Consider the following 24,575-nt stretch of genomic DNA (forward strand, 5'->3'; position numbering starts at 1 on the left):
CTAGTTCACATAAGGATTAATTACATCTTTGCAACGTGCTTTGAATGTCTCGAAGATGCCACATAGGTGACAGGCATCCGTTAGGATGGTGTTCCTGTGTGACTCTTGTGAGTCTGTCTGTCAGCATCACTCAGTGCCAAGCTTCAGAGCTAGGCAATATTGTGCTCATAATTGTTGGTCTCCACTCCCCGCCCCCCCCTCGTTTTTTAAAGTCCCTTTTTTAGAGAAACAATTGGAAAAACACTTCACCACAGCAGGAAAGACAGAATTAAGGTCATCTTTTCTACCTTTCAATCTTTCTTAAGTTTTTGACATTGAACCTGTTCCTTTCTGAACAAACCTCCTTTCTACATATTTTGAAAATTAATTTTAAAATACGTAGTACATATAGTTGGGACATTTAAAAGGTATAAAAGGGTGCGCCTGGGTAGTTCAATGGGTTAAAGCCTCTGTCTTCAGCTCAGCTCATGATCCCGGGGTCCTGGGATCGAGCCCCACATCGGGCTCTCAGCTCAGCAGGGAGCCTGCTTCCCCCTCTCTCTCTGCCTGCCTCTCTGCCTACTTGTGATCTCTGTCAAATAAATAAATAAAATCTTTTAAAAAATAAAAGGTATAAAAGAATATGCAGTAAAATGTCTCTTTCCTACTCTTGTCTCCCAGCCTTTGAGTTTCCCTTCCCAGGGGTAACTGCTGTTCCGTGTGTATGCCTTCTGTACAATACAACCATGTAATGGCATAGTGTGTACATTGTACTGTAACTCTTGGGTCCTTATTGCTATATTATTAGAGATCATTCCATTTTGGGGTGTAGGAAGTTATTGTTTTCCAGTAAAGGTTGATAGTATTTGATCATATGGATAAACCATAGTTTAGTTTCTTATTGATGGATAATCAGATATTTCCAATCTCTTGTGCACTTAAGAAAACAGAAAGTTGGGAGTCTATCTAAAGCTTAAATTCCTGGAAATGTGTTTCAGTATTGCCAAAGTGCTTGCCAGAGAGACTATACCAATGTATATTCTCATCAATAATTCATCTGAGCGTCTATTTCCCCCATGCTTCCACAATGTTTCCTAGAACTTACCTAATCATTATCTGTATGTTTTTAAATGATGACTTGTGTTAATGACAGTAACACAGGGACTTCCTTACAAGCTAAGCAATTAAAGTCTAGAGCAAGCTGTTTGGGAACATTGGGGAAGTCCTCTATTTAAGATAGCTAAGAATAAACCACCTTTTTATTGCCCAGATAGTTTATCACAATATATGGTGATTTTACAGAGAGAAACAGAAAATCCTGAATGTCCATCTAGTCTGATGGTTCTCAAAGAATGGTCTGCAGATAACTTGGATTAGAATCACACGGTGGAAGGGGATAGGGTTTTGAAAATGCAGATTTCTATTTCTAAAAGTGATACACTTTCATTGTAAAACATTTCGAAAAGAGAATAGTAATAATGTTGATGTTCCTTTAAGGCCTAGACATGAATTTATCTCATTTGAATATTAACAACAATCCTATGAATGCAGTACTATTGTTCTCCCTTCTACCATTTTACAGATGAGGAAACTAAGGCACAGCGAGATTGTAATTTTTACAATTTCATCAGAGAAACCTTCCTTAGCTTTCCACAAAAGCTAGATAACCCATTTTCTCTTATTGTACCTTGGACACAATGGGTAGTGGGGAGGTGCAGAGAATGAATCTCAGGCAGTATCTTCAAATATTATGTTATTTATACAATGCTCTGGCTTTTATTGTATATCAAAATTATCTTCTAAGGTTCTACTAATTTATATTCGTACCAGCTTTGTATAAATGAGTTTTCTCATATATTCACTATGCTTGATATCCATTAGGTCCCCAAATGTTACATGTTTTTGTCAGACTGTGGAATATTTAGTGCCCATTTATTGTGTAAAAACTGTTTTTTTTTGCTAATGGACATCAGGGATGTTGTGTTAAAAAATGTTTTCTAAAATAATATATTGTTCAAAAAACTAACGATGTACTGTATGGTGACTAACATAATAAAAAAATAAAATAATCCATTGTTGAACACACTTTGCTGTTTGAAATTTTATTGGTATAGATGGAAAATTCCATTCTCCCCCACCAGATCTGAACTATATGGGTCATTCGAACACACGATTTTCAATCTAGGTGCAAATCTTTCGATAAGGACTTTTCAGACCCAACAGTCCACATTTATCCTAAATTTGAGATTTCAAAGGAAAGAGGACCTCGGATCTGCTTTTCAGCTCAGGCCTAGGCTTGATGTTAACACTTACAGACAGCACTGCTTTGCTTTGAACCCATCAAAACACTGCTTCATTTAAATTTTACCAAAATTTTACTTCACTCACTCTTTTGATTGATGAGATGGTCCAGGTTCCTCTAGAGTGCAGTGTCCCTTTCTGGAGCAAATAAAGCCAATTCTGGACTACAGGTATGTCCCTAGTGGTTTTTATTGAATGGCTTAATCAATTTTTTTTCTTTAGTGTAATCAAACTTAAACTGCAGGACCTACATCTGAAAACAACAGGAAAAGTTCTATCTTCCTATCTTTTTTCAGATTCTTTTAAGAATAGGACGGATTCTCATCTACTTGTAATTTAAAATCCTACTTGATAGTTAAGATCATTTCTACTTTCAGCCCCTCCAACATTCCAAGCTGGTTGGAGCGGCTGTTTTCTCGGCGTGTTAAACTCCCCAGTTCTTTGCCTGGGGCGGTAGTGGGGTAGGGGGCTGGTTCAGCTCAAAGGTCACCTCATCCAAGAAGTTGTCCCTGACCATTCTCATCTAAAGTAGCTATCTTTTCCACACTCCCCTGCTCCCACCCCGCCACTCTACCGCATCATCGTCTTTTATTATATTCCTTACTTTTTTCACTCGCTGAAATTACCATATTCACTTATTTAGCAGTTGCCTCTCCTCATTAGAATGTTAGCTTCAGGAGAGAAGGTACCGCGACAGCTGTGATAGATGCAGGATCCCCGGTGCCTAGAACTCACCTCACACTTGCTAAGCCCCGCACAAACATTTGTCGAATGCAAGAACAAACGAGGAAGTGTGATTTTCCTCCTTCCTTTTTCAACACCGCCCGAGAAGACCCACCTGGATTACAAACCCGGCTTGAACTAAGTAGCAGGCGTTCAGCCTCGCCATTGGCTGGAGTATTTGCCGTTGCCCCTGGCAACCACTGTTTCCCACCAGTCGTGTCTTCACCCCTTATGGCCCCGCCCCCACGGCCGCGCCCCCGGACCGCCGAGCTTTTCAGCCCAGTGGCAAAAATCCGTGCTTGCCCTTTAAGCGGCGGGACTTCTGGTCAACGTCTTCCGTAGCCGCCGGAAGGGGAAGTTTGCCTTCGAACGCTCCCTCGCTCGTCCGAATTCGGTGGCGCCACGTCCGCCCATCTCCGCCTTCTTATCCGCGGCTTGGGCGGCTTCCGCCTCGACACCTTCCACTCGCGGAGCGGGCCGGGTCCTGAGGGGCCAGGGGCGGGGAGTGGGACGGCTGTGCCTGTTCTGGCCACTTAAAAGGCGAAGATGTCGGACATCGGGGACTGGTTCAGGAGCATCCCCGCCATCACGCGCTATTGGTTCGCCGCCACTGTCGCGGTGCCCTTGGTCGGCAAACTCGGTCTCATCAGCCCGGCCTACTTCTTCCTCTGGCCCGAAGCCTTCCTCTATCGCTTCCAGGTACTGAGCAGCGACGAACAGAGTGGAGACTCCAGGTCCCAGGAGGCCTGTCGGCTGCGGAGCGTACACCGGCATGTTGCGGGCGCGTGGTGCCTGGTGGGATTTGTAGTGCGACCGCTCCAGCGGTTTAGGGCGGGTCCTGTGGTCGGGGGGCGGGGTGGAGGCGAAGGGGTCCGGAGCTCTATGGCCAGGATGGCTGGAGCAGTGGGTTTGGCCTGGTAAAAAGCGACTGATTTCGCCCTTCTAAGATTATGCTCCCCGCCCTCTGCATTCAGAGAAGGAGGCAGCGGGAAGGTAATTCTGTGATAGTTGTTAATCTTTTGGGCGCCGGTGATTAGCAGCTTGGGTCCACCCAGAGCAGGTGCCCTCTGACCTTGCTCTGCCACCCACGTGGGTGCCATGTGGTTGTCAACTTACTCAACATCCAGTTCTTATTGTATTAATGGAGTTTGGTTTTTTTTTTTTTTTTTTTTTTTTACACCCCTCTTTGTGGGAGTAGTTTGAAGTCAGATGCAAGAGTTGTTTGCATTTCATCCAGTCCGTACCTGGTATCTGGCATGTAGTAGAATGTATGAAGGACTAAGTAAAGAGTAAATTGGTCCAGAAATAGAAGGCCTAGTTATTTGTTTAAGTATGAAGGAAACTGTCCAGAGTATTTCTGGCAAGAGAGTATTAGTTTCCCACATGATCCTTATTCACTGGAGTCTGTGATTTAGATCATTAATCCGTGGCAGGTCAGATACTAAGATCTGACATTAATTTGAGCACATTAATTGACATGTAGTTAACAGTGTATTGTCTTCCCCCTCTTGACTGCTGTTTCTTACTCTTTTCCTGGTTCCTCATCTTCCTGACCTTTAACTGTTGTGATGTGCCCCAGAGATCAGTTATAGGAACTTTTCTCTATACTCTCCCCATCTGTAGGTGATCTCATTTAGCTCCATGGCGTTAAATACATTCTATACACTGAAGACTCTCAAATACAAATATACATATTTTTAGTCCATATCTGTCTTCTGATTTCCAGCTGTCAGTTTGGAATTTATCACTCAGATGACTAATAGGCATCTCAACTTTAAAATGTCCCAAACTGGATACCCTTTGTCCTTTGCTCTAGAATTATATAGCAATTCCATTATTACAGGAGCTCAAACTAGTAGTCATAGAATCATCTTTGACTTTTCTCCCACATCCCAGTTTGCCAGCTAATTGTTTGCTCAATTTTAGATATGTATCCAGGTCCCTGTTCATTTTCCATTACAAGCCATTATCATTTCAGCCCAGTTCTTTTCTATCTTTTCTCTAGACAGCTGGAGTTATCCTTTTAAAATATAAACCAAGTCCGTCAGTCCTCTGCCCTGAACCTTCCAATGTCTTCTCAACTCATATGGGTAAAATGCAAGTCTTTTCAGTGGCCTACAAGACCCTCTACTTCTGCTCTGACTTCGTCTCCTGCCACTCTCCACCTTCCTTACTCATGAGGCTCCACAATGGGATTCTTGTTGTTCCTTCAGCCAACTCTCTCCTCAGGTCCTTAGCGCATGTTGTTTCTCTGAGGAAGATAACCATGATTACTTCCTTGCCTTCTTCAAGTCTCTTCCCCATTGCCGCCTTATTGCCAAGGCTTTAAGGATTGCTCTACATAAAATAGTACTCCTCCTTCACACCATCTCCCTTATCCTTAATTTTACTTGCTACGTATCACCTGTTGGCATCTGTTAGTCGGCATCCCTTCAGAAAATCAGGCTCCATGAGAATCAGACCCCTGACTTGTTTACTGCTATCTTTGTTAAACAGAATAGTGCCTGGCACATAGCATGTGCTTTCATGTTGGTTGATGCGTGGAAATAATTGGCACTTACTAGTGTTGGGCGCTGGAGCTACAATAGTGAATAGGACAGAAAGTCTGAGCTCCCATGAAGAAAGAGAGGCGTGTGATAGAGAGTGACTTAACATTTGATAGAATGTTTCAGAAAAGCTTCAGAGATGATATCTGAACTGAAATCTGAATGCCAAGGAGCCAGCTTTGGGAGGATCTGGCTCTGGGGACAACTGTCTAAGAAGAAGAAATAGTAAGTGGAAGGCTGAGAGGCAGGGCCTAGAAACAGAAGAAAGAGTGGTTAGCTAAGTCCAGAGTCAGCTGTAGGGATGAGGATTGGTAGGTGAGGACAGAAATAATGTGGGATGAGTATGGTAAAGCAGAGATGGAAGGGTAGCCTGGACTGGGATCGCTCAGGGCTTTGTGGCTTGGACTTTATTTTGAAATAAATAGGAGTAATAAATAAACCGGGAAGGCTTTGGAGCATTTTGTTTTTAATTTTTTTTTTAAGATTTTATTTATTTATTTGACGGAGATCAAAGTAGGCAGAGAGGCAGGGAGAGAGAGAAGAGGAAGCAGGCCCCCCACCAAGTAGAGAGCCTGATGCAGGGCATGATCCCGGGTTCCAGGAACCCGGGATCATGCCCAGAGCCAGAGGTAGAGGCTTTAACCCACTGAGCCATCCAGGCGCCCCACTTTGGAACATTTTGAACAGAAGACTGACAAGATTGCTTTGACTGCCTGTGGGATGGACTTGATATGGGGAGAGGCAGGAATCAAGTTAGAAGGCGAGAGAGATGATGCTTTGGGCCAGGGTGGCCGCGAAGACAGAAGTGGATGGATTTGGGAGTTGAGCGGCCCAAGGTTACTGCTGAATGGATGTGAAGGGGGGAAGGCTGAAGGCAGCAGCACTCAGAGATGTCACTGTTTCCACAGGCGATGGTGGAGCCCTTTACCAAGATGGGAAATGTTTAGGAAGGCGTAGGTTTTGGGGCGGGGGTTTGGTGGATTAAGAGTTCTGTGTTGGCCACGTTAAGTCTAGAGATCCTTCTTAGGCATCCAGATGCAGAAGTTAAGTAGGCAGTTGGATGTTGGAATACGATTCGGGCCCGCAGGCAGAATTGCACACTGTTTTCTATTTATTTGCTTTGGTAATTATTTGTGACCTAGGGAATGTCGTGTGCTTTGAGCCTGGTGAGTGGCATGTTGGGTACTGTGTGTACAGGAGGAGCAGTGGTTGTAAATCCTTTTGTGAGAAGGATCTGGTCAAAACTGGCTCTTTGGCCCTCCTTGCAGAGTCTCGCTCACTTGTGCAGATAAGTGAAGTAAGAAAACCTTTCTAAGAGACCAGGTAAATACTGACAGCGGTGTCTTGATGATCAGAACCCTCACTCATCCCAGCTCCCATGCGTTTCCCATCTCCCACACGTTGTCTTATCGGGGCTCATCCCGAGCCCGGGGAGAAGCTGCTGGGAGCAGGGACAGCATGCTGATTATCCACCTGTGAAAAGGCCAGTGTCTCTATCTTCTTTCTGCTCCTCTGGCTCCTACCCATTCTGGACAGATGTCGCTTTCAGATCCACCTAGAGGAACTCGTTTGTGAACGAAGCCTTGGAAGGAAGAACTGCGTCTCGGAGGCAGATGTGTGACAAACAGCGCATGTTGTGCTTTCTGTTAGAGGCTCATCTTTTCCTTAGAAGCTGAGTCTTGAACAGCTTAAAAAAAAAAACCTGATTTAGAATTGTGGATTCACGTTGGAAGGGATGAAAGTCACTTCTTCTCATCTGTAGATCTCGTCTGAGTAGCCTGTTGGTTTGGAAGTGCAAAATTTCAAGTGTTATTTTCTTAGTTTGGGTCGGAGTGTTAAGACTCACTACGCTGTTGTCCCAAATTCCTAGTCCCTCACATTTCACAGTCATCCATCAAGTAGTTCATAATGATGAAATGTCTTCGTCTGGGTCCTTGATTAACTAGGGGAGAGGTGGTAATTTCTTGCAGCCCCGGAGGTGTCTGAGATCGTCCCCCGGGGCTGCTGGTTGCTTTGGACGGAATCAGTCGCCCCCCTCCGTGTGTGTGGTGCTTCCGTGTTTGCTCATTCAGCTCCCACAGGCATCCTGAGACAAGTAGACACTTGGTAGACAGCTGCGGATACGGTTTCCACTTCAGTGAGTCAAAGATAGTTCTGAGCTGTCTCGTCTAACTCCTTCGCATAGTATCTACCAAAATACACAGTTCAGTGTTTAGCAAACATTCTTGAGGGTGATTTCTTCCAAGTCAGTTATCTGCTTTCCCTTAAAATAGAATGAACATGGGATTTCAAGTAGTTGAGTCATGGTTCCCCAGGCCTGGCTCAGACCCTTACTGGTGCTCTGTCCTTAGGCAAGTTACTTATCCTTTCCGAGGCTCAATTTTGTTACCTGACAGTGGGGATAGTTTAATACCGTATGGACTCTGATCTAACTCCATTGATTATAAAGTGCTTCATCCACTAAGGACAACTTTTTGGAGGGATGGGAGAGTAGAAATTCCATATACATATAGCCACATCCTCATTTTAGAAACAAAAACAAGTATCCTCAAATTGAGGTATGTTCTCTGCTTCATGCCTCTGTTAGGTTAAATTCATATAGAAAAATGCAGAGTCCCTGTAAATAGTCTGGTAAATAATCTATTAAAAAATAGTGCCCATTTTTATTTTCTAGCCAATAATAATTCCTGTCATCACTACCTTTTCTCTGTGGGCAGGAAGATTCTAATTTTAATTTGTAACTCAACTTGAAATATAACTGCTGGATTATTATCCCATATTTTGCCCCCTTAAAAGCATCCTGACTTTAGATGAGAAGAGATGAACTCTCAGTTGCAATGATTCGTTTTCAGGAATTGTAAGAGGTAGCACCAGCGAGATCTGTGATTTGGGTCTCGTGCTTATATTTGCCAAGCTTTTGCTTACATTATCCCCTTTAACCCTGATGACAGCAACCCTAGCAGATTAGTGATATTCATATATATAAATATGATATATGATATATATTCATTCTTTTGTCTACATCTATATATATCATACCACATTGTCTTTATCCATGTGTTGATGGACTTCTGGGCTCTTTCCAGAGTTTAGCTATCGTGAACATTGCTGCTATAAACTTTGGGGTGCAGGTACCCCTTCAGATCATTACATTTGTTTCTTTGGGATAAATGCCTTAAGGGGGGACATGGGGTATAATGAGCCCTGCGTATTATATAAGACTGATGAATCACTTAGCTCTACCTCTGAAACTGATAATACATTCTATATTAATTAATTGAATTAAATAATAAAGTTGGGGTGCCTGGGTGGCTCAGAGGATTGAGCCTCTGCCTTCGGCTTGGGTCGTGATCTCAGGGTCCTGGGATCGAGCCCGGCATTGGGCTCTCTGCTCAGTAGGGAACCTGCTTCCCCCTCTCTCTTTTTGCCTGCCTCTCTGCCTACTTATGATCTCTCTCTGTCAGATAAATAAATAAAATATTAAAAAAAATACATTAAATAATAAAGTTTAAAAAAAAAGTATACTGGGGAAGAGAGACCTATTATGCACATAACTGGAAGGGAGATGAACTTGGTCTATAGACTGAGCATAGAAGTAGCCTCAAGGTTTGGATTAGAGCTTCAGTGGCTAGGGTTTTGGTATGTACAGCTTTAAAAGCTTTCCTTAACAGCCCTGTCCACTTCAGACAGTTGTGCTGTGGTCTGTGGTCTAAAGGTTGCCCATTAGATTATAACTTTAACTTTTTATGGAATTACTAGTATACCGGTAGTAAAGTGTATGTATTATATATTTATAGCTTGTTGAATTTTTAAAAACTGAATACCTGTATATGACCAGCACCCAGATCAAGAAGGAGAACATTTCCAATACCCACCATACTGTCCTACAGCTCCCTTCTGATAACTGCCCCCTCCAAGGGTAACTACTATCACAGACTATTTTTGCCTTTTTTTTTTTTTCACCTTATATAAATGAAATCTTACAGTATATACTCTTCTGTGTCTGGTCTCTTTGTGACAGTGCCTAGGAGTCACCCATTTTGTTGCACATAATTATAGATAGATTACCATAGATGACCATCTCTTTTTTTTTTTTTAATTTTATTTATTTATTTGACAGACAGAGATCACAAGTAGACAGAGAGGCAGGCAGAGAGAGAGGAGGAAGCAGGCTTCCTACTGAGCAGAGAGCCCGATGCGGGGCTCGATCCCAGGACTCCGGGATCATGACCTGATTCGAAGGCAGAGGCTTTAACCTACTGAGCCACCCAGGCGCCCCTAGATGACCATCTCTTTACCCATTTTACTGGTAATAGGCATTTTGGACAGTTTCCAGTTCGGGCCAAAAGAGTAGTGTTGTGACCATTCCAGTACATGTCTTGGTGAACACCAAGGTGTGCGTTTCTGTTGAGTACATACCTATGAGTAGAATGAATGGCTTCTTCTTTTTCTTTTTAATGCAATAATCACTGACATTTACTGAACAATACTTAAATTGTGTCATGGACTATTTGATTTCATCCCCTCTTATCAGGCTTGTTTTGACGATTAGACAACACATTTTTAAAGAAGGAACAAGGAAGGCACCAAAGTTATGTCCTGTGCCCAGCTCATACAGATAGTAACTGGTGGAATCAGGATTCTGACCGCACTAAAAATTATTCCACACTATTTGGCCTTCCAGTAAAATTTCTTTTCCCCATAGATTTGAAATACTACTTTGATAATACACCAACTTGCCATAAATATATCAGTCTGTTTATGGACTTTCTATTCTATTTCAATGATCTATTTGTCTATTCTTATACTACCTTGTGATCATTTAAAATATCTAATCTGATCCTGTTATGCTCCTTAATTAAAATTTTAATAAGCTCCTGTTGACCTTCCCATGAAATCCAAACCCTTTAGCATATCCTGTAAGGACCCCGCCCAGCCACCTCCTACCTCTGGAGCTTCAGATGTGGGTACAGATCTCTTTCCCCTATGTTAGAAAAACCTTCTGGTAGATGTCTGTGCAGGCCAAGCAGTCATTCCACTTCTGTGTCTCCGTGCTTTTGTCCATTTGCTTCCTGTGCCTCGTTTTCTCTACTTCACGTACTAGGCAAGGGTCCATGGTTTGAAATGTACATGGTGGGAACTCCAGGGATCTTCCCGATCCTTTGTTCAAGTCCCAGTGAACTGTGGTCATAGTGTAACACTTGTGCTGAGTTACTCCCTGTGCTCAGCAGTCATCTGCATAGGTTCCTTTTTTGTGCGCATGGTAGTGGTTCCAATCTTGGGTCCTAGGCAGTCCTTAGAGCCGCTGGGTACTTTTGCTCCGGTTTCTCAGCTGCAGCCATGACACACTCAGTTATACTAGGGGGATACACTTGGCGCACAGACAGTTCGTCTATGACTGTACCCAGTGAAGTTTGACCTGAGTGGGAAAGTTGATAAGCTGGGGTGTGGTAAGGTGGGCCCAGCTGTATGTTACATGGGAAGAATAAGCGGGAAGGATGTTGGGGACTTCTCTTTCCTTGAGTGCACTGGGATCTTTGTTTTTAGGTTTTAGTTTATCTTTCTCCTTAAGCTTCTGATCTCAGAGACTAAGCATTCGCTTCATGGTCGCATACTTCTTTTGCTTTTTTTTGCTTCCCCATGTTCACGCCCCACTCTTGTTTCTCGAATGGATGGCTTCTAATAGCTCTTTCAAAGTCCACAATTGAACCTGAGTGCCTTTCATTTGTTTTTCTTGCCTACCTAGGATGTCCAAAAAAAAAGCCCACACTTAGCTAACATCAGCATTTGCACTGGAGTGCTCCCCCTCTTTCTTGTTTGGTGACTTACGTAGAATTTCTTAACTCCAAGTCAATCGGTCCATACTGTTTCGGGAAAAATCTCTGTTTTGGGTACTTTAAAAACCCCACTTTAGACTCTGGGTAGCATCTGCAGTGATTTCAGTAGCAGGTTGTTCAGGAGATTTTTAGTTCAAGGACAGCTGCAACCCACTCTCTCAACAGTTTTGGGACCAGTAACTAAAGAGCACTGCCTTCTCCCCTTCTTAAACCCTTATAAGCCAGTGAAGATGTGGATTTCTTGCTTTGAAGTGAGGAGCTCTGGCAAATCACCTAAACTCTCATGAGGGCCCAGCTTTCTTTATGAAAATGCTGCGGTGAGGACGGGGTGCTTGGGCTGCCAACCTCTCCCAGCCCTGAAAACAAAAAGCCATTTTCTTATCCTAACTATTTACATATCAGAGCAAAGGAGGGGATTTAGCTGGGGACCTCAGTGGGGATTTCAGAAGTATATTGTGGTTTTCTGAAGAGATAAGCTTTTTCCTGGTGTTTTTAAATTATAATTTTAAAGTAATACAAAAATAATATTAAGTCTCTTAGATCAATGAAAGCCAAGTGTAACTCAAGGGTAAGCTTAATGAAAGGGGAAAAGGAGTGAGATATTTTGACAGACTCTGATTTCCAAAGCACAGGTGCACACAGTGGCTAAAAATAGTGTCATGTCGTCAGTGTTAGTGAAAGATGTAGGCGGAAAAAACCAGGGCTTCTTTTCCAGAATGAGGCCCTGAGTAACTTACGGGAATATGGAGGTAGCTTCAAATGGGAATTTGTAAAAACCATGTCAGTGTGTGTCTCCTAAGAGATTTGTAATAATCATACACCTACGCATACCTTTTTTTTTTTTTAAACAAAGGACCTTTTAAATCCACTTTCTTAATTCCTGCCTTTTACAAAATCTGGGAATAAGGAAGGTGGAGTCAGGGCAGACGACACTGGGTAGATGAAGCCCCAACGCAAAGGTCTAGACTTTTCCAAGGCCCCAGGGCTATTTAAGGGCCAAGGCCAGGGCTTGCTTGCTTCTGGTCTTAGCTCCCAGTGCTTTTCATAAGCAGGGAGAATCAGGCTTATACAAGCACAGTAGTACTGAAAACGTTTCCTAATTGTAATTATACCTCGTAATAATGATATCACTGGTGAGAGACATGGTAAAAAAAAATCAGGGTTTTGTGTCATAAACTTTGGAGTCAAGCTGTCTGGGATAAAATTCTAGCTCCGCCGCTTACTAGCTATTATTTAACCTTTTCTCATTCTGTTTCTTCAACTATAAAATCTGTCTCCTGAGTCATTGCATGTAAATGATGAGAGGACCACACTTTTATTTTATTATTATTGTTTTTTTAACCACTAATCAAAGTAGGGCGAGTGTTAGTAGATCATTCTCCTTTTACAGATGCCAACTGAGGCAAGTCCGAGCATCACAAGCTATGACTTTGCAGCTAGGCCTTCTCAGATCACTTCCAGTGTTCTTTTTCTTGAACTGTACTCTATCTATGATGAAGTTGTGAACGAATCAAAATGAGTTTTGACCTGTTTTGCTTTATTGGTTTAATACAGGCTTCTTGGAAAGTAGCTCTTTCGGATATTCCAGAAAGCGTGTTTTCTTCCTGGTGGAATTGAACTTGTGAGGGTTACATTCTTGCACTTGGAGAGTGTAACTGGGCAGCTTGGTGTCTGGCCAGCCCCCACAGCTAATGTCCTCTGTTCCAGCAGCACCCGGATTGTCAGCAGTGCCTGTTTGTTTATTGTGCTCTTGCAGCCCTTTCGGACTTTGTATTTGTTTTTCCGAGACCAGTTTCCCCCCTCCGTTGGGATCAGTCTTTTGCTTCTTTGGATAACCCACTACTTGAGAACTCCTTGATGCGGGGGTCATGTCTTTCGTACTTAGTGTAGTGAGGCCAAAGCCAGCACGATGCTGGTATTTCCTGTGGTCTGGGAAAGTCGTCTACTTCAGTCACTGTACTTTAACATTGTTCTGGGAGTACTAGCCAGTGAATTAAACAATAGAATAAGATGCAAAATTTTATTCACAGATGGAGTTGTATATTTAGCCCAAGAGGCTCAGTTTTCCAATATTACAAGCAATAAGGTAACTCGGCTAATATTACGAGCAGTAAGGTAATTCAGCTTTGGTGGTTGGGTCTATCCAAAACTTATAAAAGCTGTGAAAGACTTCTTCCTGGTCGGGAGTTGTATCACCCTGGTATCACAAAGATGCCAGTTCTAGTTCTTTTTTTCTCTTCTTTTTCTTTTTTTAAAGATTTTATTTATTTATTTGACAGAGAGAGAGATCACAAGTAAGCAGAGAGGCAGGCAGAGAGAGAGGGGGGAAGCAGGCTCCCTGCTGAGCAGAGAGCCCAGATGTGGGGCTCGATCCCAGGATCCTGAGATCATGACCTGAGCTGAAGGCAGAGGCTCAACCCACTGGGCCACCCAGGCGCCCCCTGGTTCTAGTTCTTTTAGGAAAATAAAGTTTTGAGACCAGCCAAGAAAATTAAGACACACGTGGAAGAAAAATGGGAGCGGGATTATTTAATCATGTAACTTTACCAGATTGTAACATACTATAAGACTAGAAATTAAAATAAGTTGATATTGGTATAGGAATTCAGTTCCTATCAGTATAGGATAGCAGTTTAATATAATTAGAGGCTTTAATACAAAAGGATATAAATATATGATGAAAGTAGCTTTTCAGGTCAATGGAGAAAGTACGGGTTACTCTGTAAATGGGATTGGGAGAGTTGAGTGACCATCTAGAAAAAGAAGTCGGATCACTTCCTCACTCCTGAGATGAATGGGGACTGTATCACAGTGAAACTGTGACACTAACGTATTCTTAGAGTGGAGAAGGAGCTTGTGAGCAGGATGCGTGAGGGATGCATTTGCCTACGTTAAATGAACACTTCTCCATGTCAAAATACGGCAAGAATACCATCAAGGCATAGATTTAATGACAGACCAGAAAATATTTGCAACAGCGAGAAAGGGGAATTTCCAGAACATATAAAGAAATGCAAATCTAACAGGAAAATGAAGAAAGGAAATGCTAAAGTTTAAAAAAAACGTAATTGGTAAATACAGAATACCCTGATGGTGAGGGTGTGGAGGGAAGACAGGCATTAGTCTACATTGTAGGAGAGAGCGTAAGTCAGTTAAATATTTTTGTAGGCTTTTGGCAGTGTCTAGCAAAATTAAACGCAAATGTCTGTGAATTTAGCAGATTAACTCACAGGATTTTATCCTACACGGACGTGTATAAAAAAGATAATCAAGAATAGGCATTGTGGCATTGTAACAGTGTAAATGAATTTTGAACATTCACATAAAAGGGATACTTTTATAAAGGCAGCAAAAATATTTCCTCAAGGGAATGAGACAAGGTATAGAGCTGTGCGATGCAAGAGAGAATGACAAGGGAGGAACTGTAGTTAACACATTATTTGTTGAAAGAAATACGAGAAGCCGATTGTTGTTGCTAAAGGGAATTGGGAGATGCGGGTTTGGAGGGAGGCTTACTTCTTATTGTAGACCCTTCTATAATATTTTTTGGCGGTGGGAGGGAAACTTAGTATCGTGAAGTCATATATCCATATTGCCTAAATAGCACAGGGATTTGAATACAAACATTTCTATTTTACTGCTGTCTTTTGAGTATGACAATTTGGGGCAAGGTTTGTTATCCCACGATACTCTTTTTCCTGCATAGAGATTATTATTGTCCTCTTGGAAATTGTCTTTACAGTTCAGTTTTGACAGGCTTAACTGAATGCCTGCCTTATCCCAGTACTGACTGACCGTGGACTTCTATAGGATTGATTTTTTTCAACCTGACTAGAAGTATTTTTTCTGATTGATACAATTGAAGCTGATGAGAGCCTTTCTTCAGTTTTCTTGAATTATATTGGTGGTGTCCCTTTGGTAGCCACCATCACAGAGGAGAATGTTTTGCAAGGGTGCATTTTGTTTAGTTAAGAAAAAAAAAATTAACCAGGCTTACGGAAACTAACCGCTGTGTCTGTTTTAATCTGGACAGGTTTGGAGGCCAATCACTGCCACCTTTTATTTCCCTGTGGGCCCAGGAACTGGATTTCTTTATTTGGTCAACTTATATTTCTTATATCAGTATTCGACACGACTTGAAACAGGTATGATATCCATAGTCGTTTTAAGATTTGTTTCTAATTTACCAGTTCGTGTTTATGTATTAGAAGAATTTTGAGGGCAGTTGGCCTTTGAGGAAATGGCATAAAGATGGGAAATGCTCAGTAAGTCGTACTGATGCTGGGACTGTCCTAGGTGCTTAGATGACTTGATTTTTAATCCTCACATCATCATCATGAGGCATAAGTAACAGTTACCATTTTATCGTGAAAAAGTAGAAGACCGGAGCCTTTACGCATCTTGTCCACGCCTTGTCCCTCGTGGCTGAGCTGTGTGCCTCTCACTTAAATTTGGCATCTCCTTTCTGTCATGTGTCATGTGGTCACATGCACAGTTGGGCTGAAGTATATACGTCTCCCAGGTTGGGGCTGAAAAGTACTCCTTTATGCTATGAAAGCCTTGTTCTCTGTGATCGAATCACTCACCTGTAAAATTTATAGCGGGGATTTAATAATACGGTAGTTTATCAGATATGACTACCCATATGATGTTATGGATAAGCTTTTTTACAAAAATCTTTTCCTGAAAGTTTCTTTGTGAATTGTTCCTTATTTCCTTTGTACAATACCTTGTGTACTGTTCTGAGTTGCTTATGCTAAGAAGGAATAAATTGATACCGCTGTCAAAACGTGAACATAATTTCATTAAGCCTAAATGATTTTGAAAAGGTTGGCTGACTCCAGCCAACTTATAAACCTGCTAGCGGTTAGCGCAGGATCGAGAATTCCGAACCACCCTTAAATCGAAGTCAATTTGAGAGTTGTGAATCTCATAACTGCAGGGAAGTAGAAGGATGGGCATATGGTGTCCAACATGATTTTTCCTTAAATTGGCATTTGTATGAGGTGTTTTTAAAAGGAAATCATGATGTCAGTACAGAGTGTCTGGTCGTGGACTGTTATTGCTGGAAGGGACCTCGCCCATCCCCTCATTCAGGGAAGGGTAGTGTCTGGATGCAGCCAAAACGGACGGGTGGGATTCTCACCACCACATCATGGTTGGTCCTTAAAGCCCCCAGAATATGTGATTTTTATTCTCCCCTGTCCCAGTCGGGCCTGATACTGATGGCTGACTTGCTTCGCATTCTACTCCTTGATAGAATTTCATTGAGGATGAAGCTCTTGGAGTAATTTTGTTTTTATATCAGTAGTAAACTCTAAGTGTGGATGACCCATGACCGGTTTTTAAACATTTGGTTATGGAACAATTTCAAACATACATAAAAGTAGTGAGAAAGGTTGATGAACCTTTATTTTCCTTTTTATTGAGGTAAAATTCACATAACAAGAAAATGACAGTTGTGACCATTTTAAACTATACAGTTCTGTGGTCTGTTTTGTTTTGTTTTAAAGATTTTATTTCTTTGAGAGAGAGAGTGAACATGAGCAGGGGGAGAGGCAAAGGGAGAGGGAGAAGCAGGATCCCCGCTGGGCAGGGAGTCGATGTGGAGCTTGATCCCAGGACCCTGAGATCATAACCGGAGTCACAGGCAGCGGCTCACCTCTGAGCCACCCAGGAGTCCCAGTCCCTGGGTCTTTAGTCTGTTTGCATTGTTATGCAGCGGCCACTACTGTCTAATTCAAGATGTCCTCATCACCCCCCCAAAACCCAAAGCAGTTACTCTGCATCCCCATCCCCCTTCCTCCAAGCACTTGCCAAGCTCTGAGCTACTTTCTGTGCATATGGATTTGACTATTTGAGACATTTCAGGAGTCCTTCTGTGGCTGACTTCTCTCACTTAGTAGAATGTTTCCAAGGTTTATTCACGTCGTAGTTTGTGTCTGCATGTATACGTGAGACCCCTTTTAACTATTGCTCACCTTTATTTATTTTTTTAAAGTATTTATTTAAGTCATCTCTACACCCAACATGGGGCTCGAACTCATGACTTGGAGATCAAGAGTCACGCGCTCCCCGGACTCAGCCAGCCAGGTGCCCCTAACTCCTGCTGACTTTTAACAACGGTCTCATCACTGAACAATCTCTGTTCATGTCTGTCCCCCTACCCCTGATTATTTGAAACAAATGCCAGACATGGTATCATTTCATCAGTAAATACTCTAATATTCACCTCTGAAACATAAGGACTTAAAAAAATAATCATAACACTATTATAAAACAAATTATAATAATTCTGTGACCACATTTTATTTGTACATTGTTTTCTCTTGGTTATTTGACATCTTGGAACCCATTTACTCTTCCCTACTATCTAGTCAGGTCATATAATGAATTTGTAATACCTGAATAACACTTAAGATCCGTCTGCAGGATTATTAGCCCATAGATCCCTTTTGTCTGCTTGAATTCTTACAAGTTTACGCCACTTCCCTACTCTCCAGTCACAGAGCACTTTGAAGTTCTAGAGCAGAGAGGCATTTTTTAAAGTTTTATTGACCTGTAATTCAAGTGCTGTCCAGTTCCACCCGCTTAAAGCGTACGATTTGGTGAATGTTCACAGAGTTGTGCAGTCATTACTACAGTTAGTTTTAGAATATTTTATCACCACGGGAAGAAACTCTATACCCATCAACAGCCACTCCCCATTTCTGTCCAACCTCATCTTCCCCTTAAGCTTTTAGGCAGCCACTAATCTCCTCTCGCCTTTGTGGATTTGCCTCTTTTGGACATTTCTTACAGACGGAATCACGCACCATGTGACCAGCTTCTTTCGCTTAGCATGGGGTTGTCATGTATCTTCCATGTACCACGTATCAGCATGTCTCTCCTTTTTGTTGCCAAATAAGACTCCGTTGTGCGGGATTATCACGTTTTGTTTCTCCATCCATCAGCTGATGGATGTTTGACTTGTTTTCATTTTTCACTGTTATGAATAAGGCTGCTATGAACGTTTGTGTCGAGAGGAACTTTTGAGAACTGTCCTTTTTTTTTTTTTTTAAATTTTATTTATTTGACAGACAGAGATCACAAGTGGGCAGAGAGGCAGGCAGAGAGAGAGGAGGAAGTAGGCTCCCCCCTGAGCAGAGAACCCGATGCGGGGCTCCATCCCAGGACCCTGAGATCATGACCTGAGCCGAAGGCAGAGGCTTTAACCCACTGAGCCACCCAGGCACCCCGAGACCTGTCCTTTTAAAATAAGATTTCACAGACAAGAAAACAATGGTCTGGAGAGGTGGTGACATGCCCTGCGGGTCACTAGGCTGTTCGAGGTAACACGGCTAGGACTGGAGCCCAGGTTCGCTGATCCCCGGTCTTCTCCGCGCCATATGGCCTCATGTTCACATCCTGACAGAATGCGTGCTGCCCGCACGTTTTCCTGCCTGGCTCACTGAAGTACACAGGAGCTCCGCTTATTTACAAGATTTCTGATTTGAACTGCAAGACTGCAGTTTGAGGCCAGTTGGTTTGTCAATTTCCAGTTGCGAACTTGTCATAATATAGTACTGTAGTTTGTGTGATTGCAGTAGTTGAAGTATTCGGTCCAGAGAATCCTTAGAAATCATAAAGCCAGGGAGGTGCCTGCCTGGCCTAGGGCCAGAGCATGTGACACTTGACCTCCAGGTTGTGAGTTTAAGCCCCACGTTGGTCAGGGAGCCTGCTTAAAAAATGTAATGAAACAAAAAACAGAAATCACAAAGCTGAAACCAAATCAGAAGAAGAACGACTATGACTGAAATTCAGAGGTGTGTTTCGAATTTCAGCTCTGATTGATCTATAGGGATCCCCTACCAGTAAGAATCCTCAACACTGGGGCTGCAGTGTGCCTTTGAGACACCAGGGAAGAAATTTGGGAAAGAAGGAGAGACTTCTGGGGTGCCTGGGTGGCTCATGGGATCGAGCCCCGCATCAGGCTCTCTGCTCAGCCTGCTTCCCCCTCTCTCTCTGCCTGCCTCTCTGCCTACTTGTGATCTCTCTCTGTCAAATAAATAAATAAAATCTTAAAAAAAAAAAGACTTCTGCTAGAAGCTTGTTGTATTATATTAATTGAAAAAAAAACTTTTTTTTGGTTTTATTTATTTATTTGACAGCGCAAGAGAGCACAAGTGGGGAAAGGTAGAGGGAGAGTGAGAAGCAGGCTCCCCGCTGAGCATGGAGCACGATGTGGGGCTCGATCCCAGGACGCTGAGATCATGACCCAAGCCAAAGGCAGACACCCAACCACTGAACCACCCAGGCACCCCATTTTTAATTTTTTAAAAAGATTTTTAGATTTATTTGAGAGAAAGAGAGCACGAGCAGGGAGAGGATGTGGGGAGAAGCAGACTCCCCACTGAGCAGGGAGCCCGCCTCCATCCCAGGACCCTGGGATCATGACCTGAGCCAAAGGCAGATGCTTAACCGACTGAGCCACACAGGTGCCCCACTTGTTATCTTTTAGACAGATATTTCCCCCTGCCTTTCTAATACTTGTTAGGGTTTCTTTTTAATTGACTATGTATCATGCTGTTACGATGGGGTGTCTAGAGGCGGAAGGTAGCTGTTCGAGCTCATGTGACCTTACAGTCATTTGTTTTTTATCTCTGCCTCTTTCTAGTCTTTCAACTGAAGGCATGAGGAATCACCCTGAGAAGGGAGAGCCAGACCAGTGTTGATTATCTGTTCCAGGGCTGAGACAGAGTTTGGTATATGGTGTAATAACAAGGGCACTAGACTAGTAATTAGAGTTCACTCCGCTTCTACCAAGCCATGCCACTCTGATCGTTTAACTTTCTGTCCTCATCTGTGGAAAGGGGGCCTTGCCTTTCTACCTCCCAGATGTAGCGTGCAAGTGCAGAGTCAGAGGCTCTGGGGAGGGTTGTGGTCCCGCCCCTCCTCTCTTCCAGCCTCGTTTTCCCTTGCTAGAATGTAAGCGGGGAGGAGGAGATTGAATCTTCTCAGAAAGCCCAGGGTCAGACTCGGTGGTAGTGCGTGTGTACGCGCGCATGTCTAATAACAACACAACAGTAAGATGCTCCCCGCAGAGTCCTGCTGGAGGAGTCACAGGGGTAGGCAAGGCAGCTGTGGTTCCTTTCGCATCAGAGCTTCTGGTCTAGTGGAGGGGGAAGGGATTACCCACTGATCACAGATGTGTCTCAGGGAAGCAGAGGCTGACGGGTTGAGGTCTTCCGGGGCTGGGATCTCAGACGCCTGGAGCACTGACTCTCCCCCTGGGTCTCTCAGCCTGTGCGGGTTGGGGAAGGGCGTTCCTTACTGGAATTCAGTTAGGAGAACACAGATAGCCTTGCTCACTTGACTGTAGTTTAGGGCCTTATTGAGAACATGGCTTTATTTATTTTCAAAGATTTTATTTTTAAGTAATCTCTACACCCAACACGGGGCTCAAACCCACAACCCCGAGATCAAGAGTCGTATGCTCTACCGACCGAGCCAGCCAGGTGCCCCAAGGGCATGGTTTTAGATGTTTTAAAAGATTTTCTTCTGCTTGAGAGGAGGAATTTAAAAATATTCTCATGTTGGCTTTCTCTATGACTTTCTGAAGTATTTCTTTACAGAGGAGTCGCTTTGTTCTGAAATTCTGAACCATGACATTTGGCTTATTTTTGTTTCTAGGAGCTTTTGATGGGAGGCCGGCAGACTATTTATTCATGCTCCTCTTTAACTGGATTTGCATCGTGGTATCCTTTAGTCTGTTATTCGGGGCCAGAAATAAACCATTATTTTCAGGTTTGGGGAAGTAGACAGTATTCCATACAACAGTTCAAATTATAGTATTTGTATCTGTTTGCTACAGTGAATAATTACAAATAATTAAAGTTCTTTTTTTTTTTAAGATTTTATTTATTATTTGACACAGAGAGAGAGAGAGAACGAGTAGGCAGAGTGGCAGGTGGAGGGAGAGGGAGAAGCAGGGTCTCCGCTGAGCGGGGAGCCCAAAGCAGGGCTCGATCCCAGGACCTTGGGATCATGACCTGAGCCGAAGGCAGCCGCTTGAACCAACAGAGCCACCCAGTGCCTCAGTTAAAGTTTGATTTTAAAGCTGTCGTACATCACAGAGCCCTCAAGTGACGGCGTTCCCTTGCCATTGCTGGGTTTTCCACATTTGGTTGAATTTTATTGCTGTCCCTCCTCTTGTTCCCAGTTCTCTGTGTCTCATGTGTGACAGCTTGTTGACTGCAGCACAAAGAGATCCCGTGCCACGAGACAGCTTTTGGAATCTGTGCTCCATCTCAGAAAATTAGTTGACAACCAGCATCCCTTTCTGACTTCACTGCTGTCCTTGTCCTCGGGGCCTATACAGTAATTCGGTCCCTCTGGAAGGGCCTGGCTTGGCTCTCTTGTGTCACAGACCCCGCTGCCAGCAGCCTTCCAGCTGCGGACCTGTGCAGATGGTGAGGGCCACAGATGGGGTGCGATGGCTCAATCTGTACCCAGCTGGTGAGCTTAACATTGCTCTGGGGCTTAGCAGCCATTGAAACTTGGCCCCAAGCCAGGACATGTGGCTCTTCGGATGCCCTTTCCCCTCCTTTAAGGGAAGGAAAAAAAATTGTTCTGGATCTCCACCATGCTATGGAGCCCTGGATGTGAGTAGAACCCTAGTTAGTTTCAGGCCACAGGATCTCCATCTTCCCGTTGAAGACAAGATGCTAAGACGCTGGGCAAGGCAGAGAGGATGCAAGGGGCCAACTGAGTCCTATGTCAGAGCAACTCACGCCTCTCATTTCCTTGTCGTCATATACTACAACACAATATTCATGGTGGAGATTATTGGATGCCTTTGTGTTCTGGGATGTTTTAAACAATCTGAACTCTAGAAAAGGGTTTTCTTTCCGAACACAGGAATGAAATGAACTGATGCTAGGTGCACAATGCTTTGTTTGTTCTGATCTTTAACCTTATAAACCAAGATTACTGGCTTAGCCATGGATATGCAGGTAAGTGTCCCGAGAAACTGTTTGCCCTTTTATATGTTTCAGATTTACAATTAATGGCCTTTGAGAGAAGCTTAAATTACATTAACCCTGTGGTTAATTACGTGGCATTTTGAAATTATAGAATTACAATTTTTATTTTGAAAGTCTTACGTGATTTCTCTAAACTGTTAGTTTCCTGGCTCATTTCCGGCTTATTCGTTTTGTTTGGGCATCAAGAATGATGATTCTCTAGTAGTTTCTATGCATTATGTGGATATGTATTTTTTTAATTGCAAATATACAGTAAGTAAAGTTTTACTGCTACTTTTTTCCAAATAACCAAGCTTGACCCTGATATTTCTGAATACATCTAAAATAATTGTATTTTATTCTAGGATTTTGTAGCATGTGTTGTATAATTGATTAACTGAGAGGATCAGTTTGTAATTCTGATGATTGAATTTCTTTTTGGCTTTTGTAAAGCCACAGGAGAATTTGTTTATAGGGGAGAGGTTAAAAAAAAAGTAGATTCACGCTGAGCCCGTTGGCATGCTTCTGGAGCCATGTCTTTTCATGTTCACTTCTTTTGCAGTTGCTGATGATTCCTCTGATCATGTCAGTCCTTTATGTCTGGGCCCAGCTGAACAGAGACATGATTGTATCATTTTGGTTTGGAACACGATTTAAGGTACTTTCACGTAGTTGGAAAAATGTCCTTTTCAATTGCCCTTGCAAAATCCCTCTTCAGCTCAGAGATGCAGTTTCTGACTTGACCAGAAGAGGTCACTGCAGAGCAGTGTACTGTAGGCAGCCCCCCTCTCCCTGGCTCAGTCCCTTGCCTGTCTTTAGCCAACCTGGAATCCTTTGCTGGCTCTTCTCACTCCCTCTGTGCTTCAGGCCTCTCAGGCATGTGACCCTGAGTGATCTCATGTCTGTGTGTGTGACAGAGAGGGGAAAGGAAAGATACTCGTGGGGAGCAGCCTCTTAAATCTGTTCTTATCATTTCCTGTTAACGTATTTTACACTTTAGCTAAAACATTGTTTTTGTCCCCAGACAATTCCCTTAGTGCCTTCTCTCACTGTTTTCCACCAGAACCAGCTTCTTAAATTTTCTTCCTCTTGTAAATTCTACCTGTTCTTCATTTCAATTGGGACTGAACGTACTTCCTGGTCTCCTGCCTGGAATTAGTCTTGCCTTTGGCCCCAAAACTCGTTATGTTTCTCTTAGAGTACTTAACCACATTCTGCCTTCAGGTTCTTTCTATACAACCCTTTCTTCACTAGCTTGTGAAGTTCCTTGCAGCTCCCTTAGCTCTTGGTATGATGTGTTGAATCAGAGGCTCGAATGTTGAATTCAATTGGAGAGCTCTCTCATCGGGGAGACTATTAGTCCAAGCTGGCTCCCCATGGAGCACGCAGAACTCAGTCCCATGACCCTGAGATCATGACCTGAGCCAGAACCAAAGAATCGGGACACTTAACCGACTGAGCCACCCAGGCGCCCCTGAATAAGTATAACGATAGGAAGTTTTAAGTATAATCATGCTAGATTGGTCTGCGAAATTTTTGCAGTGACTTTCCAAAGGATTTATATAAAGCTCTTGTCGGTGTATCTTTACCCATTCTAGCCGCCTAGCAGCTGTGTCCTTTTTAGTGTGGTTGTTCATGTTTGTGTGTATTTGTCTCCTAGGCCTGTTATTTACCTTGGGTTATCCTTGGATTCAACTATATCATCGGAGGCTCGTAAGTGATATTAGATTTATTTGATTGGCAGCAAATTCTTCGAAGACTTCCATTGTTCTTTAGCTAATCTTTATAAAATTTTAAATTTTTTGAAGTTTAACATTGATGAGTCAGAACCTTATACTTAGGAAATACAGTTGACCCTTGAACAATGGGGGCTAGAGGTATCAAGCTCTTGTGTAGTTGGAAATTTGTGTATATTCTTTAACTCTCCCCAAACTGAATTGCTAACAGTCCCCTGTTGACCAGAGCTTTACTGATAGCAGAAGCAGTCAGTTAACACAAATGTTGCGTTGTATTACGTGTATCATATACTGTGTTTTTATAATAAGGTGAGAGAAAAAAAGTTAGTATTAAGAAAACCTGAAGAAAAGAAAGTACATTTACATAACTATACTGTATTTATCAAAAAGCCCCACCTATAAGTGGACCCACATAGTTCAGCTCTGTGTTCAAGGGTCAACTGTAATTTC

General features: G+C 42.9%; 1 protein-coding gene and 1 pseudogene across 1 annotated transcript in view; one reads left to right on the forward strand and one right to left on the reverse strand.

Moving 5' to 3' along the window:
* The first annotated feature begins 3,341 nt into the window (after window positions 1-3,341).
* The window catches only part of DERL1 (derlin 1), a 28,316-nt gene continuing 7,082 nt past the window's right edge, over window positions 3,342-24,575 (forward strand). Inside the window, exons 1-6 of the mRNA XM_046017939.1 lie at window positions 3,342-3,702; window positions 15,420-15,531; window positions 21,059-21,123; window positions 22,354-22,380; window positions 22,952-23,047; window positions 24,050-24,102. Coding sequence (XP_045873895.1) covers window positions 3,550-3,702; window positions 15,420-15,531; window positions 21,059-21,123; window positions 22,354-22,380; window positions 22,952-23,047; window positions 24,050-24,102 — 506 coding nt within the window. The 5' untranslated portion in view covers window positions 3,342-3,549. The remainder of the gene's footprint in view (window positions 3,703-15,419; window positions 15,532-21,058; window positions 21,124-22,353; window positions 22,381-22,951; window positions 23,048-24,049; window positions 24,103-24,575) is intronic.
* On the reverse strand, window positions 10,643-11,175 carry LOC123939113 (annotated as a pseudogene).

Source organism: Meles meles, chromosome 1 (genome assembly GCF_922984935.1).
Source record: "Meles meles chromosome 1, mMelMel3.1 paternal haplotype, whole genome shotgun sequence".
NCBI classification, from domain to species: Eukaryota; Metazoa; Chordata; class Mammalia; order Carnivora; family Mustelidae; genus Meles; species Meles meles.